This window comes from Paroedura picta, chromosome 15 (genome assembly GCF_049243985.1).
Source record: "Paroedura picta isolate Pp20150507F chromosome 15, Ppicta_v3.0, whole genome shotgun sequence".
In the NCBI taxonomy this organism is placed as follows: domain Eukaryota; kingdom Metazoa; phylum Chordata; class Lepidosauria; order Squamata; family Gekkonidae; genus Paroedura; species Paroedura picta.
The window spans coordinates 29,132,746-29,155,577 of NC_135383.1; the positions used below are offsets into that span (position 1 = coordinate 29,132,746).

General features: G+C 45.6%; 1 protein-coding gene and 1 long non-coding RNA gene across 29 annotated transcripts in view; one reads left to right on the top strand and one right to left on the bottom strand.

Moving 5' to 3' along the window:
- Positions 1 to 12,090, bottom strand: part of MSI2 (musashi RNA binding protein 2) — an 833,820-nt gene extending 821,730 nt beyond the window's left edge. For 9 of the 28 annotated variants that reach the window (XR_013226812.1, XR_013226811.1, XR_013226810.1 and 6 more), the window contains exons 1-5: positions 11,842 to 12,088; positions 11,653 to 11,693; positions 11,240 to 11,321; positions 10,616 to 10,700; positions 6,069 to 6,110 (exon numbers count right to left, since the gene is read on the bottom strand). Coding sequence is in view for 20 of the 28 variants with exons in the window: in XM_077312084.1 (XP_077168199.1) it covers positions 6,069 to 6,110; positions 10,616 to 10,700; positions 11,240 to 11,321; positions 11,653 to 11,693; positions 11,842 to 11,903 (312 nt within the window). In the remaining 8 variants the exon portion in view is untranslated. Of the gene's footprint in view, positions 1 to 6,068; positions 6,111 to 10,615; positions 10,701 to 11,239; positions 11,322 to 11,652; positions 11,694 to 11,841 lie in introns of all 28 variants that reach the window. The other 19 variants (XR_013226808.1, XR_013226807.1, XM_077312083.1 and 16 more) reach the window with 6 other exon arrangements.
- Positions 12,091 to 12,142: 52 nt separating this feature from the next.
- On the top strand, positions 12,143 to 21,495 carry LOC143824635 (uncharacterized). Its single transcript, XR_013226815.1, has 4 exons — positions 12,143 to 12,469; positions 18,178 to 19,620; positions 20,881 to 20,951; positions 21,042 to 21,495. It is a non-coding gene; the product is annotated as an uncharacterized LOC143824635 (long non-coding RNA).
- The last annotated feature ends 1,337 nt before the right edge of the window (positions 21,496 to 22,832 follow it).

Sequence of the window (22,832 nt, forward strand, 5' to 3'; positions counted from 1 at the left end):
TAAAACAAAAGCCATTTGGCTGCTCAGTTCAAGAAGAGTGTAGGATTACACATCTGCAACCTGCTGTAAATACGCAGGCAACTTATGAGATCCGAGCTAAAGAAGCACAATTTACAAGGATCATACCAACCTTGTGACCCCTTTGCAGCATCATAGAAGGATCTAACATGGCACAAACAGGTATAAGATTGGATATTGCTGAAGTCACAACAGACAAACAAAAGACCAAAAAGTAACAGGAGCCATAAATGATTTTAAATATAATCAATCACACCTAAAGATAGCTGGAGACCTAGGAATGGCTTCCCAGGAACAGCAGCACAACACAAAATAGCAAATCCCACTGATCTCCGTATAACACACCCTAAATCCACAACGATAGCCAAATCCCATCCCCCCTCAGCATACCAGAGACAAAGATCAATTGCTGTCAGTAACCATTGCTCACCCTAAGATGACAGAGGCAGCCTGGAGCCCCTAGTTACTCAGGCACTGCTGGGGAAGCTCACCTCAGCCTATGAGTCCCTTGGTTACTCAAGCATGACCAGGGCTTGAAGCACCCCACAGAGCTATAAATAATTAAGTAACACAGGTGTGAGTGCAAGCTGCAAGGGGGGGGGGGTATAATTTGAGGGCCAGCGCCCTTCTCCAGGCATCAGACCTGGCAGCAAATGGGAAATCATTCCAGAGGACTCTGGAAGATCCCCCATTCCTAATGAGACCAGATGGACCACATGTTGGCCTATTACTTAACTGAGGGCCTCAAGTATAGCAGACCAACAATCAAAAGAAAATATTCTAGAATACTCTTCTATTCTATATGTTACTGTTTAATTACAAACATGCAAAGCCAGCCTGCATCCTTAAAGATCCCAGGAAGCAGGAGATGACTTGGAAAGTCTTGAGGGGGTCAAGATAGGCTGTTTGCTCACATCCAAAAATCACAACAGGTTAATAGTAAAGCCAGCTGCAGAACAAACTGGGAGCTTTCCACCTGGAAAGGCAGCATATGTTGAGCCTGGAAGCAGTCATTTGCTTTGATATTTTCTTTGTATCTTTGCGACATTCACTAATTCACTAAGGGAAAAATAAAAGCTTAAATAAGCAGGATTGTAACTGTTTGCATGATCAGAAATCTTCATATTACCCACAATCTTTAAAGAATACCATCTAAGCCTTACAAAGCATTCTTCACCAAGCTACTAAGCAACAAAAAAGTTAATATATTAAGACAGCAAAAAACTACAATAGTCTATCCTGAATATTGGAGAAAACTTTGGAAACCAAAGGCAGGAGGGGGACTTAGATTTTTTTAGAAGCAAATAAATTGTCAAATGCCTATCCATAAGTCACAGTTTTTGCTCCCATTGATTACAATCAAAATATTAAACCATATGCTTATATCTTGGGAGGAAGGGTTGTTTTTGGCTCAGTTGTGCTCTTTCTTTAAAATGCAACAGCCTCCAGATTTTTGCGTAGAACTTGGACACAGTTCTGCCATTCTGGAAAATCCTGTTCTAAAAACCAAAGCAGCAATACAAAAGACCTGTTGAGAGAACATGATCCACCTCCCTCTTTCACTCTGTGCCAGATTGTTTTGTTGCCATGCTTATATTAATTTATTATTTTATCTATATGCCGCCCTCCCCGAGGGCTCAGGGCGGTTTACAGAAAACAGGGAGGATACAATTAACACATGGTAACGGGTAACAGTAACAGCAGTAATATTATAACAATAATAATTTAACATGATAATAGCAATGATACATAAAATAGAAATTGTAAGAGCCTCAGCTCAACTCTTACTGGACCCTGTGGGCAACCGATTAATTTTAGTCGTAGAGGGGGGGAGCTTGAGGGCCAACTGGAAATGGTGGTTTGGTTGACTTCAACCAAATGCCTGGCAGAGGAGCTCCCTTTTGCAGGCCCTGTGGAACTGTTTAGGTTCTGTCAGGGCCCTGATCTCCTTGGGAGCTCGTTCCACCAGGTGGGGGCCAAAATAGAGAAAGCTCTGGCCCTGGTTGAGGTCAAGCAGGCTTCCTTGGGGCCAGGGACCACCAGGAGGTTGGATGTAGTAGAGCGCAGGGCTCTCTGAGGAGAGGCGGTCCCTCAGGTATACTGGGCCCAGACCGTGTATGGCCTTAAAGGTGATAACCAACACCTTAAGCCTGACACACACTACGTAATACACACTACGTAAGAATACGTATTCGGCATGCTTTTGGTTTTCCAGTGCTTTCCATCTAACCTGGCACATCCTCATAATATTAAATTCTTTGCCCCAATCTGTAACCCCCAGCAATTTAGGACGATGCATTGCACAAAAATGGTGAACTCTGTAGCAATTCCACAGCTTCAGTGTGAACTGGTAACAAAAAGAACAGGGAACCTTGTGGCAAATTCAACAAGAAATAAACTCACCACAATGGAATGTCAAATATCAAAATAATTATACAAACAGAACAGGTATACAGATAGTCTTACAATTAGAAAAGGTATACAAAAGGTACACAATTAGCAATCTTCTATTTTCTTTATACAAACTCAATGATAATGTGTAATACAAATGTTCATTTGTATTATACATTATCATTGAGTTTGTATAAAGAAAATAGAAGACTGCTAATTATTATGATATTTGACATTCCATTGTGGTTATTTATTCAGTGTGAATTGGAGCAAAAGCCACTGGTGAAAGAAAACATGCGGGACCTGGAACAAACATAAGGGAAGGAAGAGCAACAACCATGAACCTGTTGTAGGCATTTTACATGAAAGGCAGCTGAGCCAGTGGCCCAGGGCTCCAAAAAATGAACAACAATGTATCCTTGAAGTTTTTGTGTATCACTATTAATAACTGTAAATATAACACATAGATGTTTCCGTTTGTAAAAAAAAAACAGTGTAGCCTTAAAAGAGAGTTATATACATGTCAGGTAAAGGTAAAGGTAAAGGTATCCCCTGTGCAAGCACCGAGTCATGTCTGACCCTTGGGGTGACGCCCTCCAGCGTTTTCATGGCAGACTCAATACGGGGTGGTTTGCCAGTGCCTTCCCCAGTCATTACCGTTTACCCCCCAGCAAGCTGGGTACATGTCAGGTAGTAATTTCTTTTTGGCATTCAGAAGACCTACCAAACTATGAGTTCAAGAACAAGCCTCTGAAATCCTAGGGCTTTCACCCTTCCTCCCACACAGCTTTGAGATTAAAGACTTCCCAGTAGACAACAAGTTGCAATTCATCAGAATGCCTGAATCAAATGCATTTTGCAATTGGGTTTGTGGGCATATACCCAATTATACCCTAGAAAATCGCATTGAAATTCAAAGGTGCTACTGGACTTGAATTTTGTTCTGCTATTACAAACCAACATGGCTACTCTTTTGAAATGTGCTCAATCAAGAAACTCTGACATGGGACTCAACAGCAAGGTATTCCAGAATATTTTAAATGGTAATAGTTGAATATACTGGCTACCTTTGGCCACTAGTTTTTTTTTTTAATAAGCAACACTAGGAAAAGTGATATTGAAAGTGAGTGATATAATCCATTAGAATATTCATACTGGGGCCAGGAAACCGGATTGTTGCAACTTTGGGGTTCATGTTTCAACTACTCCTGCAACTGCATCTATTTAAGTTGTAAAATGCAATATAAGGGGATAACTTAGTACTGGTGCTTTGTTTGCTTCTTAATTTATAACATTTCTGAATTAATTTTCCACACATGGGTCCCAATTATTTTTCTACAGCAACATATGTGGTCTTTCCATTTCCATTTCTGGGTATACCTTTTTAATTTAACACCATGGAGTTAAATGTTAAAAGTGCACGTACAGAACACTACCTTCCAACAGACCAAAATCTTTCCAAATCCAGTGTGACACCTATCTGCTTCCTGGACTGGGTCTCCAGAATCACTGTCCTTAACAAATATGCAGAAAAGCAAAACAAATGGACAGAAAATCAGCCTTTCAAGCCATGATCTTCAGAGGACTCATGACTGTGAATCTTCAAATTCACAGTCATGAGTCTTCTGAAGATCAAGGGGGAAAAACTCACACACAGTGAAAGAGAAGTCTGCAGAAACTACAGAGTATACAGGGCTAGCTGACTGAACTCTAGTAAACAACCCACCTGTGCCCATAAGTTCTAAGAAATTAAGTCTGGGTGTGTTCACATATGGCTTTTGGAAAGCCTTCAGTGCCAAATAGTAGACTTTTAATATGGCCGTAGATCTGTGTAGATAAATGGAATACAATCAATTAAAACCAAATTTATAACCAATCTAAAATACATAATAAACACACAATAAGAATGTAAACATGTAGTCCAAGCAAATGATGAACTACTCTACAATATTACAGCTCTCAGACTCATGTAGCACAAATCATCCTACTACAAATTTGAGCCTCTTTGAGCCTCCTTCAGGTAGGGAAAAGCAGCATATAAGAACCAACTCTTCTTCTTCTTCTTCAGAGCCACAAGGACTTTTTTTCTCAAAATAAGGTATTTTTCTATATCATCCTATTATAGCTGAGGGAAGAGGGTTACATAGCTAAAAGCCCTCCTATGGCTTCAAGTTTAGTCAAGTATGTCATAAGGGAGGACAAATAGTGCCAAAACTACTCCTGTACTCCACTACTGCTAATGCCTACTGCTACACAATGGGAACCAGCCCAATTCATTTGCTCCCTTTTTTTTCTTCCTGACTGGACAAATCTTCAGGAAGATATCCCCATGCCTACCTACTGACCAAAATTGCATGACCTCCTTCCTTCCACTCCCCAATGGAAAAAAGAGCAATGCCAGCCAAGTGCACAGAACCTCCTGGTTCCAACAGGGAACACTCTAGGGTAGCGATCCCCAACCTGTGGGCTGCGGACAACATGTAGTCCTTCGACTAACTGGAGGTGGGCCCCGAAGGACGCCTTCTCCCCCCCCCCCCCCGGCCCTTTACTTCATCCCTCCCAGCCCTTTACAACACACTTCATTGTTGTGGCGTGTCTGTATCTTATTTTGAAGGGATGTTTAAACATTACCATAGCGATCAGAGAGCGCTAGGGCAGTGGTTGAGAGTAGAGGGGTAAACTACCCCCCCCACACCGGGCCTCAGTAAAAGGTGTTGAGTGGTCCCCAGCGTTGAGTGGTCCCGGCGATAAAAAGGTTGGGGACCACTGCTCTAGGGGATGTGCCATTAGTGCTAGATGTTACAGCACCAGTTTAGAAGTATGACTTCAGCATGCATTTTGGAAAGGGGGGGAGAGAACTCAATGTGCCCAGCAGCACAGACTGAAAGTATTTCCTCCACTTCAAAGCAGACAGCAGCAGGATCGTGCTAACACCTACAGCCAGCTCCAAAAGTTGTCCTTTCAGTAGCCTGGGTGTCGGATCTGTTTCAGAGGTAGCAGTCATACAAAAGCTCCTTTGAACATGATTGGCATGTCCTTGCAAGAAACCCAAGGCATTAAAACAAGGCAGTCCTTAAAAAAGAACAGGTCACTTATCCAATCATACTTAAGGCTCTTTGTTTCAATGCTTCTTTCCCAAGCATGCCCAAGCTCTTGAAAGAATTCAGACCTTTCGAACAGCAGCCAGAGGCTCATCAACAGAACTTAGAAAAGTTATGTACAAGATGGACACAAGGGAGGGAGAGCAACTATGCACACACACAGCAGTCAACCATCAAGAGAATCACCCTGGTCTATCTCTGCTGGAAAGTTCATCCTCAAACAGAGAAGAGATCCTTAGCTGAAACAGTTCTTCAACACAGCAATATATGGTAATTAAGTTCAGAGGGAAAGAAAAGAACCGAGGCTTCTTCAGCCTGACACACAATGACAAAAGAGTCCACCAGGAGATGGCTAGACTTGGAGACAGGATTTAGTTCATACAAAGCAGAATTCTTCTGTGATCCTAAGACACGAGGTATTCCAAGTCTTTAAAAAAGCCTCCAATGCAAATTCTTCTACATTAGAGCCACCCCAAACCCCTCCTTGCAAAGTGTGAACTGCCCAGCAACAAGCCTGTCTACGTGCCTAAAATCCTATTATCGATTCTTCCTTCTTACCTTAGGTTGAGCTCGTCGGGGAAATGCAACTTTAGGATCAATCTGCAAAGGGGGAAAAAAAAGGAAAGCAACATAATTTGTGTATTGTGTATGTGGAAAGGAAAAAGAGGGAAAATATACACTTTATTTCTCAGGTAGGGAGAGCCTTTTGAGAGCAACTAATTGGTACCAAGGCTAAAGAAAAGAATTAAGAGAAAGCGAACCCATACATTATAAAATTTATAACAGAGCAAACTTGAGTCTTCAAAACACATAGCCTGGAGTTCTCCATAGCCAAATTTGGCCACCAAATGTCAGGCATCAAGTTATGTATGGTTATTAACATTTTAGGAAGAAATACTTTTCAATTTTCAAGCATACCACCTTCTGGGCATTAGTAATTTTTTTGTTTTTGTTTGGAGTGCTGCTATTTCCTGCTTTAGATTAGCATTTGTCAGTTCTAAGTAAACACGAAGCTAAACAACCCACAAGAAATGTACTTTTACAACTGCATTCCTAATTAAGCTTTTATCAGTAATCGAAGAGAAGAGTCATTTAAAAGCACAGGTTCTGAACTCAGAAGAAGCCATCATCTTGGATGACTTAGGTTTACCTCCTGTGAAAATAAACTACCTGAACAGGAAAGGTTTTATTGTGGCTTAAAAAATCCTATTTAACCTGATACCGTATTATTCAAGGCTATGTGCATTTGTTCACTGTGTGAACAAAAGTTATCAAACTCTAACCCAAACCATAGAACATTTAATATTATTGATAATGGCCTTGCAGCCTTGAAGTCAAAACTGTACATTTGCAACAGCCATTTACCCAAATATGAAGATATCATGTAGGGAACTGAATGACTGCAATTCAAAATTACACATTAAACTTAGCTACTCAGTAAATATGTATAGCAGTGGTCCCCAACCTTTTTTAGGCTGGGGACCGGCAGGGCATCGGGCCGCGCCCGCAGGGACCGCGCGGGCCACGCCCACGCTTCGGGCCGCGCCCGCCGGCCGCGCCCGCGGATCGGGCCGCGCCCGGCCGCACCCGCCGGCCGCACCCACGAGCCGCGCCCGGCCGCGCCCGCGAGCCGCGCCCGGCCGCGCCCGCCCGCCGGCCGCACCCGCGAGCCGCGCCCGGCCGCGCCCGCAGATCGGGTCGCACCCGCGGGCCGCGCCGGCGCGGCCTGCACGGGCGCAGCCCGGCCCTCATTCCTTCTCCCCGCCCTCCCGCAGTAAGTAGCTTCCCGGGCCGCAACCTTGCGGCCGGGGAAGTTTTTTACTGCGGGGGGGGGCAGGGAGAGGGAGCCGCGGCCCGGCGCCATGGCCTTTGCGGCCCGGCGCCGGGCCGCGGCCCGCAGGTTGGGGACCACTGATGTATAGGACCAAAGAATTACAAGACTCACTATTTCCACCTGAAATATTTAGGAATTGCTTCATGTAAACAAATCCTATACTCACCTGGAATATCTTTCTAAATGTATAAACAATTTATTTTTGAGGACAAAACAGGGCAGACATGCACATTATCACAGGAGTTTATAAATTTCTTCCAAAAGATTTTGAGCATGTTAAGGAGAAGACTGCAAGTGTGTTTCCAAGTAGTGGGGTGGGAGCCCTTTTTCTAAAGCTTAAAGATGACTGCAGCCATTTTAGAAATGAGGTTTGCAAGCCATTATTGCCAATTACTTGTAAGATGGGGGTCACTCTTGTACAGCCTACCCTCTATATGCATGCTGAGACTGAACTGCTCAGGGAGAAAAAGTTTTGCTCAACTGACTGGTGACAGCAGAACCTCTTTCCTGGGTTAACATAACCTGCATTTGCTGCCTCCACAATAGAGGATGTTTGCAAGTTGCCCTTTGTTCAACGGCTTTCATGGGTTTGTGCTATCACACCCTTCCCCATGTGAGAACAAGCATTTAAGAAAACCATCTACCTGAGAAATAAGTGATTACATGCCAATGTATAATTCACAAAGCAGAGAAAAGAGAGAACTCATAAATACTTCATCTACAAAGCCAAACTTTTCATAGAGATTAACATTATCTATGTATGTATTCAGCACTGGCTAGGCTCTTGTCTACCAGAGAAATACAACAGGTGTAGATTTCCCATTAAGTTGCCCAAAGAATTTGGAGGGGAAGGGTGAAGAGTTGAGGACAGACATACAATTGTTCCATGAACTCCCAAAAAGTTCGAATTGTTGCTCTTTAGAAGCAGAAAACTAAGCCAAGGAAAAGAAAGAACTGCCTAGTGAAGCCGAACCAAATTCCCACAATGTTGTTTTTGTGATTTTCCACTGGCATTTGTTAAGCCTTTCAGTTCTAAAGCAAGATACTCAATACATGAGGTCCAAAAATCAACAAAAATGGGTGCTCTTTGCATCGGCAGGGCTTCAATGTTCTCCAAACCAAAAGCAATGCTTTCAGAGTTATTTGTGGTCAGCATGGTAAATCCATACCTGTTGTACATCCCCGTCAGCTATTGAAGGTAAAAAAAGAAATAGAAAAACAGCCAATAGAAAATAAAGTCTACTTTTAAAAAATTAGTTCATTAGATACAATGCTACTTACTGTATCTACAAGTCCTCTAGGAAATCACTATAATAATAGTGCTATTTCTGATACAAATGGCCATTACCTAGACCCAGCTTTTAATGCAACGCCTTCCATGTCAAAACCCAACCGAGCTGCTTCCTGTACTGAACGTTGAAACAGAGTCAAATGCTAAGCAATGCTGAATGTCAAGTAACTATCAGAAGTCTACAAATCAGCAGCTCATAAGACAAAAGCAATTCAGCAACAACAGAACAGAGGGCCTTGAGCAGTGACACTCTCAAGTCTGAGAGTGCGCCACATCATAATCAAACAGAGGTCATCTTCTCTTGCTCGATGACATCCTAAATCAAAACAATGCAGGCGTTCCTCCTCCCATTTCCTAGCTTTCCCCTCCCCACCTCATGGGAAAATTACTATGAGAACGAAGCTTAAGTATACACCGTGGTGTGCTCATCCCTTGTGAGCCTCTTCTTTCCCTCCCTTTGCTGGCTTTCCTACTATCAGGTTGTTGTTTTTTAATTGGAAGCCCCTGGGGAAGGATAGATTTCCCTTCCTGCTTTGCTATTATACACCCTGTATGCTAATGGAACTGAATATACAGTTGAGGATCCAATCTTGTTACGGAGGATAAAGGTGAGACAAAAATAGTTGAATACAACTTTGTTAGTCTTAAAGGTGCCACTATTTTGTTCCACCAAAATAGTTAGCTTCTCTTATGGCAAAACAGATTTTCTTCCTCCTTGAGTTTTTACTAGCTTATTGCTAAGGCATAAAATTATGCAGCCTCTCTCTCACTCTCCCTAGCGCCACAAAATCATATGAACTGGTCCCTCAGCAGCTCCTCTTACCAACCCTCGACCCCACCAAATCAAACCATTACAAAATGTTCAAGCATTTCTTCGAGTACATGAATGTTCAAGTACATGCTCAGATGAGCCCGGCAAAAATTGTCCCCTAAATTAAACCAACTCCAAAGGGGGATGGGCAGTGGGGAAAAAAACGAAAAATGCCTGATTGGTTTCTGACCTTTTATCTTTAAAACATCATTACAAGGCAGAACTTTATAATACAAAAAATATAATCCCTTGAATGAAAGCACACATTTTTCTAAACAAGAATACAAAAATATTTTTAAAACCTCATTGAAATAGCTGTTTTTATGTGTTTTATTAAGTATGCTGGTAGTTGCATCTTCTCTCAAAACTGTGCCCATACCCATCACAGAAGCAACAATCACCTTTTAATCATAAGTTTGCTCAAAGTTTACTAATGAAAGAAAAGTGAATCTCCTTTTCAGCATCTTTGAAAAATGACTTATTTTAGGATCTGAGGGAACTCTGGAAGGGAGGCAACTGATGCAGTCCCCGCAAGCAAACTCTCAAATTCTCTCAGCAGAAGGCGACAGGGGGAAAAATACTTCTGTGCAAGGTTACAAATCCTAACTTTTTAAAAAGGTTCTGGCTGAACATAAAGAAACTTAACAGCCTACTGGAACTCTACACACGCACAAACGCACTTTCTAAACTGTGATGATGATGATGTTATCCGTTCAGTCGTGTCTGACCCTCGGCAATTTAATAGGAAAGTCTTTGCCATGCATCCCTGTCTCTGACTGCTTCTTTCAGTTGGTTCATGGTCATCCCTGTATCGGCTTTGATCGTGTCGAGCCACACATTATTATCAAAATAAAATCAGAGTCCAGTAGCACCTTTATAGTTCACATTATTGTTTTGCAAAATTAACTGCTTAAGCTGGAATTAGGAGAATGAAAAAGGCACCATAATTTGGGGGATGTTCTCCAGGGGATCAGCAACAGTTCAACAAAGTTAAGGAATGAATTTTTAAAAGTCAGCTAACCGCCTTGTGCTTTGAGCAAACTCAACCAAAGAAAATGCAAACTGCTCCTTTAAATAAGCCTGTCACAGTTATAATATTGCAGGAAGTAAAAGAGACATTAAAGCAGAGTGAGAGCAAAACATCAATGCCACCACGTAATGTAACATACCGTCTTGGAATCTAATTCATGATGGGGTTGAGCTAATACTTTATCTACGCTTGCTGGATCTGCAAATGTAACAAAACCAAAGCCTCTGGAAAAAAAAAGAGAAAAGCCAATGGGAAAAGGAACAGCAAGAACCAGAGGATAAAAATGTACAAGATAAAACAGTTTCAATCTCAGTTATGATCTCAGCCTGCCACGTCTACCCCACTTAATAATCTAAGACTCAAGCGGATAATAAGGCATTCTCACACCTAATGTTTTCCAGCCTTTGTTTCCCATCCTTGTACAAAATACGTTTTCACCTTAAATTCATCCTGTTTGTATAAAAAGTTAAGAACTGATAGGGGATGATCATCACTGGTTAAAAAAGCCAGAGACACTTGCAAAAAGGTACTCTGTAACATTCCATGTTTCCATCCCTGCACTGCTCCAAAGAACCCCAATCAACTGTCCACACTGATAAGAGATGCCGAACTGCAACCGGAAATAGTTTTGTAGTTATTTTGAAAGAGGATTTCCACTCCCAGCTATTTTTATTTTATTTGTTGACACTTGGTATACAGAAAACAAAACAGACCACGCACACATGAAGGAAAACTTTGGTTTCAAAGAAGTGGAACATTTTACCTGGAACGCTTTGTTGTTGGATCTCGCATCACCATACATTCTCTAATGTCTCCAAATTTGCTAAAATAATCCCTAAGGTTATCTGTGGGTGAAGAAGGGGGGAAAAGGGAAAGAACATGAAAGAAAATGCGGGAGAGAGAAAGTAAAGCCCAAGATAAAGGAAATCAAAGCCAAATTTCAGCCCCTGGAAAACACGAAAGTGAGGTTCAACTGGCTCGGCCAGGGGAGCAGAGAGAGCCAGAGGGAGATGGCGCCCCCCCCCCCGGTGCGCGCAGGGAGGGAAAGGTCGAATAGAGGACTCGGGCTCGGCAATCCAGCGCCGGGGGCCGGGCCGGGCCGGGGGGGGGCCGGGGGAGGCGAGGCGGGAACAACAAAGAGCGGCCGGGGGGGGGGGCGGCCGCCCGGGCCCCTACCTGGGGAGGTCTGCCAGCTCAGGCCGCCGATGAACATCTTGCTGGAAGGAGGGAAGAGGAGAAGAGAGTTCAGCACAGATGTCAGATCGGCCATTTTGACGTCCAACTTGCCAAAGCTCCGCGGAGGAGCGGGGGAGGGGCCCGGCGCGGAGATGCGCCCCCCCCGTCCCCCCCCGGCGCCCCACTCACCCGGGGTCGTGCTGCGAGTCGCTGGGGCTCCCGGAGAGGGCCTGCCCGCCGTCCGCCTCCATGGCCGCCGCGCTGAAGGAGAGGCCGGCCGGCCCGCCCGCCCGCCCCGGACCAGCCTCGGCCGCCCCCGGCGCCCTCGCCCGGCGACCCCCGCGGCTGCCGCCTGAGGAGGAGGAGCAGGAGCAGGAGCAGGCGGGAGGCGGCCCAGAGACGGAGAGACACGGAGCCGGGAAGCGGCCAGCGCCTGCCCGCCCGCCCGCCCGCCCGCCGCCACACGTGGGCTCGCCTCTGCTTACCTCAGCGCCGCTCGGGCTCCCGCCCGCCCCCTCCCCCGCCCGCCAGCCAGCCAGCCAGCCAGCCAGCCAGCCAGCCGGCGCCCGCCGCGCCACGCCCCCGACACGCCACGCCCCCAAGACGCGTGGGGGCGGGGACCCTGGAAGCAAGAGTCGCCGGGGCAGCCGGCGACGTCACTCGCCCCCCCCGCCCCCCGGCTCGTCTCCCGCCCTGCGCCCGGCCGGCCGAGACGGGCCCGGAGTTCGAATCCGGAGCTCTCGGGCTCTCACCAGGGCATCCTCCGAAGCAAGGAGCCCCCACCCGACGGCCTGAGCAGGTGCTCGGAAGACGGAGGGTAGGTTCACTGATTTACTGTAGCCTCTTTCGCCAGCCGGCACCAAGCGGCCTGATATTCTTACCATCGGGCTATCCTACCTCTCCACCTCATTTCCGCGCCTCATAATAAAAATGAGTTTTAAAGCCCTTGGCATAGATTGACACAGTCATTCTTACAACAGCCCTGTAAGGTTGCATTACCCGGCTCAAACTGCCAAAACAAATGTTTGTCCAAGAGTAGGTAACACCTGACCAAACAGCACCAAGTCTGCCTTCTTAAATACTCTGCTATGCCAGCCTCCTTACGATGGGGAAAGGGAAATGCCCCCTGCACCTGTGCCAGAGTACTTTGCCTAGCCTTTTCATCCATCTATGCCACGGATGATTGCTGACATTGACAACAAGACTGTTAAGATTCAGTTCCTCCCCGGCACATTCTAAAGCCAAAAGCTTAACAACAACAATAATTGTATCTCGGATGGATTTTAATTGTCAGAAACTACCCTGGGAACCAAGTCTTGGCTGAAAAGCACAGCAGAGATGTAACAAGCAAGCAAATAGTAAATTCACAAGCCTTTTTGCTAACTAGCACACAATTATTAATTATCATTAATAACTAATAAGCAAGAAAGATAAACACTTCCTGAATTTCAGGATTCTGATTATTTAGACTTCAAAACCTCATGACCACAAACATTTATTTAATCTTTTAAAATGCCAATCCTGTCCATGCTTACTCAGAAGAAAGACCCACTGTGCTTGAGGGGACTAAGCACACTGGGAAGTCTGCTTAGAGTCACACTCTAAGATCTGCACCACTTGCAGAAACTTACAAGTTAGATACATTCACAGCCAGGGCTGTTAGGCAGGCTCTTTTTTCTTGTGGGGAGGGGGGTTGTTGCTGTTACTTGTTAATTGTATGTTGGATTCATGTGGATATCAGTTGGCTCATGAAACAGGCTTTTGTGATTCTTCCCTGGTGCCCCCCCCCCCCCGCTCAAAAGCTGATCCTGGAGGTTAGGGGGCCCTGCAACATGGAGAGTTCTAGCCAAAGAGGAGAACAGTGGTAATCTGAGCCCCACACACATGCCCCTCGATTATTTGAGCAGAAATGCATCTTTCCTTTATGTCCCCCAAATGTCAATTTCAGGGTCTTGTGTTACAGCAAACTAGCTGGGCTGCTCTTTAGGAACATCAACAGTGGCTTTCAGGAAGAAGAGTTGGTTCTTATATGCCTCTTTTCTCTATCCAAAGGAGTCTCAAAGTGGCTTCCAGTCGTCTTCCCATTCCTCTCCCCACAACAGGCACCCTGTGAGGGAGATGAGGCTGAGCGGGCACTGATACTACTGAAGAAGAAGGAGAGTTGGTTCTTATATGCTGCTTTTCTCTACCCGAAGGAGTCTCAAAGCTGCTTACATTCACCTTCCCTTTCCTGTCCCCACAACAGACACCTTGTGAGGGAGGTGAGGCTGAGAGAGCCCTGATATCACTGCACGGTCAGAACAGGTCAGAACAGCTTTATCGGCGCCATGGGGAACCCAAGGTCACCCAGCTGGCTGCATGTGGGGGAGTGCAGCTCGCCATATTAGAAGTACGCACTCCTACCCACTACACCAAACGGGGGTCAGTTGAAGAGGGGAAGGCAAAACTGCCACCATCACAAACTGTCCTTCCAATATAGAATGTGATTTCTGCTTCTCCTCCCTAGTTTCTCTTTCCTCCTCTTTGAAAGAGCACTAAAACCATCAAAGCAGATTGTTGGAACTTACAGAGGTAGGAGAGGATTGCCAAAGGAAGGTGGGGAGATCACAGACAAGCTGAACGAATTCCATGCATCTGTTTTGATATAGATACTTGTCCCTGAATCAGATTCTTCTGTGACAATGAATGACAAATTAGCTTCAATAATGAGGTACAAAGAAGAAATTCTAGGACTGACAAAAAACCCAAACATGAAATTACTGATTTTGCAACTAAAATATGTCATTTGTTATTAGTATTAACCATTACACCAGAGAACTGGAACATAGACAAATGTCACACTCATTTTTTAAAAGTGGATCTAGGGTAGTTCAGTTAGGCCATTCTGCATAACTTATTGGGAATATCATTACATACAGAAACACATTGATGAACAAGCATAACAAATAACACATTTTATTTATGGTCATTCAGACCAAAATTAAGCATGAAGAGGAGTCAGCATGGCTAAGATCTGCCCCTCCAACCTTGTTGTTGTTGTTAGGTGCAAAGTCGTTTCCGACCCCTCGCGACCCCCTGGACAATGATCCTACAGGCCTTCCTGTCCTCTGCCATTCCCTCCAATCTTAGAATTCAATAAATGTCTAGACCAGGATCCCAAACTTGGCCTCATCTAGCACCATCCCTTGGGCCCACCATACATTTTTAGAAAGTGGCCTCTGGTGGTAAGCTCCACCTTATTCTGTGGTTGCATCCAACACTTTGTGTCAGAATTTAAAAGATGCTCACAGGCTAAAAAACCTGGAGACCCTTGATGGGGATCCAGTAGACAATTTTGGACTTCCAAAAAGCATTTGACACGGTGTCTTGCCAGAGGCAAGACACTTTTGTGTAAGCATAAAAGTCAATACTCCCTCTATGTCAGCTTTTCTCAATTTTTAATTATTGAGAACCCCCAGAAATAGTCCTCAGGCTCCCTGCCAGTTCAGGGATGCTAGCTAACAGACCGTGCACCTGGAGAATCCCCAGAATGAAAGTTCCTCTCCAGACTGCAAATTTCAGTTCCCCTGGAGGAAAGAGCTGCTTGGGACAGTGACGTCACCAGAGAGAGAGAGAACGAAGACAAAAGCATTCTTCCCTTCTCAAATTGCAAACCTTATGAACCACACAATCTCCATTCCATGTCAGAAATACCTGAGTGTCTCCCTCAGTGGATTGCTCAGAGTAGCCATTGTACAAATTTCCCAATCCCACCCACATTAGTCTTATGTTCCCTGCTGCAATTGCTTGTGATGGCTTCCCCCAAAGTATTCCACCCTTCTCAGATTGCTAATTGCAAACCTCACATGGTTTACATATGAGTAAATAGTCCCAGGGCAGAGGCTTTTCCTAGCTGCCCTGGGTCCCAGAGGGCTGACAGGAGACTGTTTCCAGATCTCCCACAGCCCCCCTCCAGAAAGCATGCAAAGGCTGTACAGTTCACTTTGATTTGAAGGAGGCAAGGAGGGTAGGACCACTTACTAGCTCCAAGGGCCGGCTTGCACCCAACGAACTTCTGAAACTGGTAGAAAGTTGGAGATTGGGAGCTGAGCCCTTATTAGCCTTTCCTGGCTGAGGGCTGTCTCCTGATTGGGGATAAATTACCAGGGTAGGCCATTCCTGGTTGAGGGCCATGTCCTATTGGGGAAATATTTCCAGGGGGAGCAGTCAGATAGGGAGTGACTTAAAGGTATCCCCTGTGCAAGCACCGAGTCATGTCTGACCCTTGGGGTGATGCCCTCTAGCATTTTCTTGGCAGACTCAATACAGGGTGGTTTGCCATTCCCTCCCCCAGTCATTACCGTTTTACCCCCCAGCAAGCTGGGTACTCATTTTACTGACCTCAGAAGGATGGAAGGCTGAGTCAACCTTGAGCTGGCTGCTGGGATCGAACTCCCAGCCTCATGGTCAGAGCTTCAGACAGCATGTTGGCTGTCTTACCACCCTGCACCACAAGAGGCTCATTAGGGAGTGACTTATCTGCATGCAATTTGATCTAATTGGCCTCATTGTACACTTTCCTTTCCATATGGATACCCCCTTGGTCTTACTTCAGTCTTTCCAAAATCATCACAACAAATTTGAGACCAATGGCATGGAAGATGGAGAAACTAGATGGGGCACAGAAGCACTGTGGGGACATGTGGAGGGGGGAGCCACCGTTTCCCAGTAGCACATTCCCAGGAGAAGAGTTGGTTTTTCTGCCCTGTTTATCACTGACCAAAGGAGTCTCAGAGTGGCTTATAATAGTTTTCCCTTCCTCTCCTCACAACTGACAACCTGTGAGGTAGGTCAAGCTGGGAGAACTTTGAGAATGTGAGAAAAAATTTTTTAAAGGACTGTGACTAGCCCAAGGTCACCCAGCATGTGGAGGAGCAGGGAACCAAATCCAGCTCACCACATTAGAAGCCACTGTTCTTAACCATTACACCAAGGTGTACAAATTGCCATTGCCTTAAAGATATGTAATAACTAGAGCACAGACAGAAGCAGCTGTTGCAGCAGGATGGAATAAGTCTTTTTTTATTTGTTCATTTACTTTTATGGGATTCTTTTCCTTTAAATTTGGACCTTCTGGCCAATGGCTTCTCTGAGCAATCCAAGGAGGGAGACACTCAGGTGTTTCCTACATGGAAAGGTGATTGTGTGCTTACTAAGGTTTGCAATTTGAGAAGGGAAGAATGCTTTAGTCTTCTATGTTATCTGTGTGTGTATGGAGGACAGGAGTGCTACACAGCCCCATCCCAAGCAACTCTTTACTCCAGGAGAATTGATATCTGAAGTCTGGAGAGGAACTTTCATTCTGGGGGTCCTCTAGATCCCAACTGGAGGCTGGCATCCCTGAAAAGTGGCAGGGAGACTGAAGGCTATTTCTGGGGTTTTCAATGGTTAAAAAATTGAGAAAAGCTGACATAGAAGAGTAATTGAAAAACTCCTTGTAAGTTCTTTGCTGACTAATATTTAAATGTTTTATTGTAACATGCAACTGTTTTGGATTTCCTTTGATATTGAAGAACGTACAGATTGAAAGGTTTTCAGTTCTTTGAGCAAATTTTGCTATCAATTAAATATTTTCATTGAAGCAACTATAACAAGTTTATTAATTGTTTTGAATAGCAATTGTTATTAGCAATTATTGCCACCTAGCATTTCTCTTTGTTTTCCACCTTGTCTCTGACATCCCTGAACCTCCATGGGATCCAAAGCCAGAGAGTTTCCCCCCCACCCAAGTAGCCCTTTCCTCCAGGGGGACTGATCTCTGCCTGGCCTGCCCTTTGGGAGATGGGGATGGGTGGAAAGGAGGCAGTCAATTACCCTGTAGCCTTCCCTGCCTGGGCTTTGGGAGATTTAGGGGTAGGTGGGAAACAGGCAGCCCCCATGGGTTTCCCTACCCAGCTTGGCCTTTGGGAGATATGGAGAATGGGGCAGAAAGGAGGCAGCCCCCCTTAGGCCTTCCCTGCCTAAACTTTGAAGAAGAAGAGGAGTTGGTTCTTATATGTCACTTTTCTCTACCCGAAGGAGTCTCAAAACGGCTTCCATTCGCCTTCCCTTTCCTCTCAGCATAATAGAAACCCTGTGAGGGAGGGGAGGCTGAGAGAGCCCTGATATTACTGAAGAAGAGTTGGTTCTTATATGTCACTTTTCTCTACTCGAAGGAGCCTCAAAGCAGCTTACAGTCGCCTTCCCTTTCCTCTCCCCACAACAGAACAGCTTTCTCAGTGCTGTGGCAAGCCCAAGGTCACACAGCTTGTTGCATGTGGGGGAGGAGCGGGGAATCAAACCCAGCTTGCCAGATTAGAAGTCTGCACTCCTACCCACAATACCAAGCTGGCTCTCTTGGAAAATGGGGTGGGGGGAATGTGGCAGCTCGCCCACAGCCTTCCTGTCCAAGCCTTTGGACAATGTGGGGGGTAAGAGGGCCAGTTCCCCTACAAAGTAGCTGTTTTCTCCAGGAAAAGTTTTCTCTCTTTCTCTCTCTGTTTCCAGGCCCTTACCAGGAAGTTGGCAACCCAGCTGGATGCATCTGGTGAAGGAGGCAGGAATCAGACCCAGCTCTTGAGCTTAGCATCTGCTACTCTTTAGCCACTTCACCACACTGGATCTCAAGCTCAAACAGGGAGTGGGGGGGGTCAGAACCCTGGACAGTCACAGGGCAGGTGTATGCGCCAGTGTCCGTTGTATTCCTGGGTGCAATGGATTTTGCCTCTAGTGGATTATTAAAAAAAAACTACGTGGCAAATCAATATCCTGTTAGTAACAGTAAACATGGGAGGCTGGAAATGAATCATAACCAAAAGTCTGGAGACCATTTTTAACCTGGTACTAAAAAATTCCAAAAGTAAATTGCTGGGCAGATAATGAGGACGTTCTCCAGCTATCATGCCAGCAGAGAAGATGCCCAGATTCTACTAGAAGCCCAGTCTGTTTGTTCTGTACTCTAAAATGTTGCTATGGATAGTGAAAAAAACATTTTAAAATCCCTATAACAAATGCTATTAAACTACCCCTACTCTAGAGGGGAATGGCAACTAACTAACCAGAGATAGAGAGAATCATGAATGACAATTTCTAAATATTAAAGAAATTACCAAACAGCTGTTAGCTCTTTTAAACATGAAACAAAAATATTTATCACATAAGGTGGGAGGGATAGGGCCAAAATGTGATTGATATTCAGGAAAATCCAATTAAAGCTGTGGGAACTTGAGAGCATGAGAAACAAAAAGAGTGAGAAAAGGTACTCATGAACACTTCCTTAAAATGTCTTATTTTGTGATATTTTGATAGCTCAAAACAAACTTCCCTGTAGTTAAAAACAAAAAGCATGAAAACATATTGTTTATACCTTTTATGTAAACTGCCCTGAGCCTCTGGGGAGGGCAGTATCTTAACACAGCCCGCGGCGCCGAGGGCGCCGCGGACTAAATAAAGCCATAAGGGCTGTGTGGGAGGAGTTAGGGCGGTCTCTGTCCAGGATGAGGAAGGGTGCCAATTGGCCCCTTCCTCTGGACAGACGATTGGCCCGGCCGATTCCCACCCTACTAACAAGGAAGCAGCTGTGAGCTGCGCGAAGCACGGCTCGCAGTTGCTTCCTTGCCGTCGGCCTGACGCGACGGAGGCGTGAAGTGAAGCGCCTCCGCCTTGTCAGGCCGTTGGCCAGGGAGCCCCCGGCCTCTAAAAACACACCGCCACAAGAAAATGGCCGCCGGCAAGAAGAGCCAGGGAGCCGCCCGCCGAAGGAGCTGCCCGCCGCAAAGGAGCCGCCTGCTGAGAAGGAGCCACCGAAGGAGCTGCCCGCCGCGAAGGACCCGCCCGCCAAAGGATCCGCCCGCCGCGAAGGAGCCACCGAAGGAGCTGCCTGCCGCAAAGGAGCTGCCGGAGCTGCCCGCCGCGAAGGAGCCGCCCACCGTTGCTGCAGCCCTCTCTCCGGTAAGCCACCTTTCCTCACCCTGCCCTCGCCAGTCCCTCTCTCTCCCCCCCTTGCTAGCGCCCATTGTATTTGGAATACAATGGGCTTTTTTACTAGTATAAATATAATAAATAAAAATAACTCTCATAGATGTCCAAGCATCCTCCCCTAGAAACTCCACTCCTATGGGTTTTCCAGTCAAAATAATGGCAAATCCCACAGGGCTGCTTGCCACTGAATCCTGCAAAACAACAACAAACCAACCCAACACTCTGCATTTGTTTGACTGCATGCATCAAATCCCAATGGAGCAGCAGATCTGCGTGCGCTTTGACTTTCTCTCAAGCAAGCTCGCCTTCCACCTAACACACTTCTGCCACATTTGAGTCTTCAACACAGGGCCTTATGGGAATTATATGTGTTTATCATATTAGGATGATTACATAAAGAAGCAAACAAGGGCTGTCGAAAAAGCCAGCACTGTTGCAGATGAGTGCAAAGCACCTACCCCGTGGCACAGCCTGCTGCTTGAGGCACCATGGCCTACATTTCGGAAAAATATTCATTCATGCCAAGTTAGAGCCAAGTAAATATCTTTCTCTCTAAGAGCAAGCGAGATGCTGCATGACAGCCCCCAATTAAAAAGTGTTTTCACTTGCAAGACACTCATTTGTTTATTTATTGGTTGTTTGATATTCATTATCTCAAGCAAAAATATGCATAATCTCACTGTCACATGGATTCTCCCAGGAATCTTACAGATTAAGCACAAGTGAGAAATAGGCACTGAGGGTGGGTTTAGGGTTCTTATCAAAATCCCAAGAGACCCCTATGCCTTACTGATTCAGGGAGCAACAGGGCTGTTCTCATAAGGGGGTTTCCATTGCTATTGATAAGGCTATTGGAAGGAGGGCAGAAAGCAGTCATCACCATGCCTGGATTCAGAGATTATTACCAATGGGGTGCGTTTGCTTTATAAAAAAATGGAGCTCGGCTCTGAGCCTTGCCAGCCACCACTGCTGCTCATTCTTTGAAGCTGCCCATGCTCTCCATCTAGTGGTGCGGTCCCTGGGCGAGGGACTACAGGCATCACATCCGTAGACTTCCGTTTGAGGGGCCGCGTCAGGAGATGTTTCCATATCACAAACATTTAAATTAAAATTCTGAACTGAGATCATTCTACCTTTGCACCAAGAAAAGCCTCAATGGTGCCTTTTTTAAAGCAATGCACAGTAACACCAGTGTCTCTAGTTTATTCTCCCTTTGTATAATTTCCTAAGGTTTTACAAGTCATTGGAAGGGGCAACACGACATGCTGAAATGCAACTGAGGGGAACTCTTCCTCTACTTGGTAAGACTTAAACAGGAATTGCTTCGTGCTCACACATTTGAAACAGAACTTCACTGTCACAAGGTCTAATAAAACCTGCTTTTTCAACAGATGTTTCAGGCATACTGTCGTCAACTTTGGGTTGGAGGTAGAGCCAGGTGTGAGCAGCATTTTGGGCAGGAAGGAACCTTCAATGGAGTATAATGCTAAGGAGTAAACCCTCCAAAATACACCTTTTCTCCAGGGAACTGATCTCTGTCACCCAGATGAGCTCAGACTAGAAGACCCAGTCCCCGGTGACACTCTCGTACGCCCTGAATAAATCTTTATTGGTCTTAAAGGTGCTACTGGACTCTGATTTTATCGACCCAGATGAGCTGTTAGACCAGGGGATTCCCCAGGTCGCACCTGGGGACTGGCATTCTTTTTCAGGCAACTGGATTCTGCATCCAATCCTGTCAGTTTTCTATATGTGAAATTGTAGCAAAGTTACCTTTGCATTAGCTGAATTTTGCAGTAATCCTCTTAATTATGTTCTCACTGAACATGGAGATTAATGATCAATAAAGACCAATACATGAAGCAAATAGTCACTTGAGCTTCAATTATTGTACCTGAAATTACTAAACATAAATGTATAGACTGGGGAGGGAAGGAATGGGGGACTACAAAATGCTCCTTGATATGATTTAGCACTTTTATTGAGCTCTGAATCAGGAGGAAAAACCACTAAGGAGGGCAGGAAATTCTGCCAAGACTGGTTAATGTAAGTAGTGACTGCTGCCCTCTGTTGGACAAGTTATTAAAAAGTTCCTCTTTCTGTCCTAATTGTCTAAAAGAACATAGTAAGCTCTGCTTTCCTCAGTTGCTAATGGAAAGCATATTTGCATATGTGCACACGCACCTATTTCTGACTGCCCTGTTTGTTCTGATCCTGATGGTAGGTATATAAAGTCTCGCTGTCAGCAACAAGAAGTAGTTAGAATCCTAGGGTTGGAAGGGACCTCCAGGGTCACTTTGGTGCAATTTGTCAACCAGTTCTTGATCCACCTAATAGTAATAGGATTCATATTACACTTTACTAACTTGTCATGCCAAAGCTTATCAGTTAGCCAGTAACCTTTTATTGGCATGGAAATGGAGTTGAGAAGAAAAAAAAAAGGAGAGTACTGGTTGACACCAGGTCCTTCCCAGTTCTGGAAGACGACTGCTCAACATGGACGTTAAAGTCCCCCAGAATTTATAGTCTGGGAAACTGTATCCTCCAGGCTGCCACTGCGTACAGCAGGGCATCTGGCGGTGCATTGGGCACGCAGATGGCCACACTCTTGATTGATCCCCATCCTAGACCAACACATTCAATTCCGGGTGCAAACAGGTCCAGAGCACTCTGGTGGGGTTCTAGGAGCGAGGGGAGCACGGGCCCTTCAGTTGCTGTTGGTTATACCTGGTCTCAACCAAATGCCTGGCGGAAGAGCTCCTTTTTGCAGGCCCTGCGGAACTGTTTAAGCTCCGCCAGGGCCCTGATCTCATCTGGGAACTCATTCCATCAGGTGGGGGCCAGGACAGAGAAGACTCTGGCCCTAGTTCAGGCCAGAAGGCTTCTTTAGGGCCAGGGATCATTAGCCGGTTGGTGGTAGTGGAGCGTAGAGCTCTTTGGGGGTGGGGAGGGAGGCGGTCCCTCAGGCCCTGACCGCCTTGAAGGTAATTACCAGAACCTTTCATCTGATCTGGAATTCAACTGACAACCACTGCAGTTGGTGGAGAATGGGCTGGATGTGGGATCTCCATGGTGTTGTTGTGAGGATCCTGGCCGCTGTATTTTGGACCAGCTGTAGTTTCCAGGTCAAGGCTAAAGGCAGGCCTGCGTAGATAGAGTTACAGAAGTCCAGTCTAGAGGTG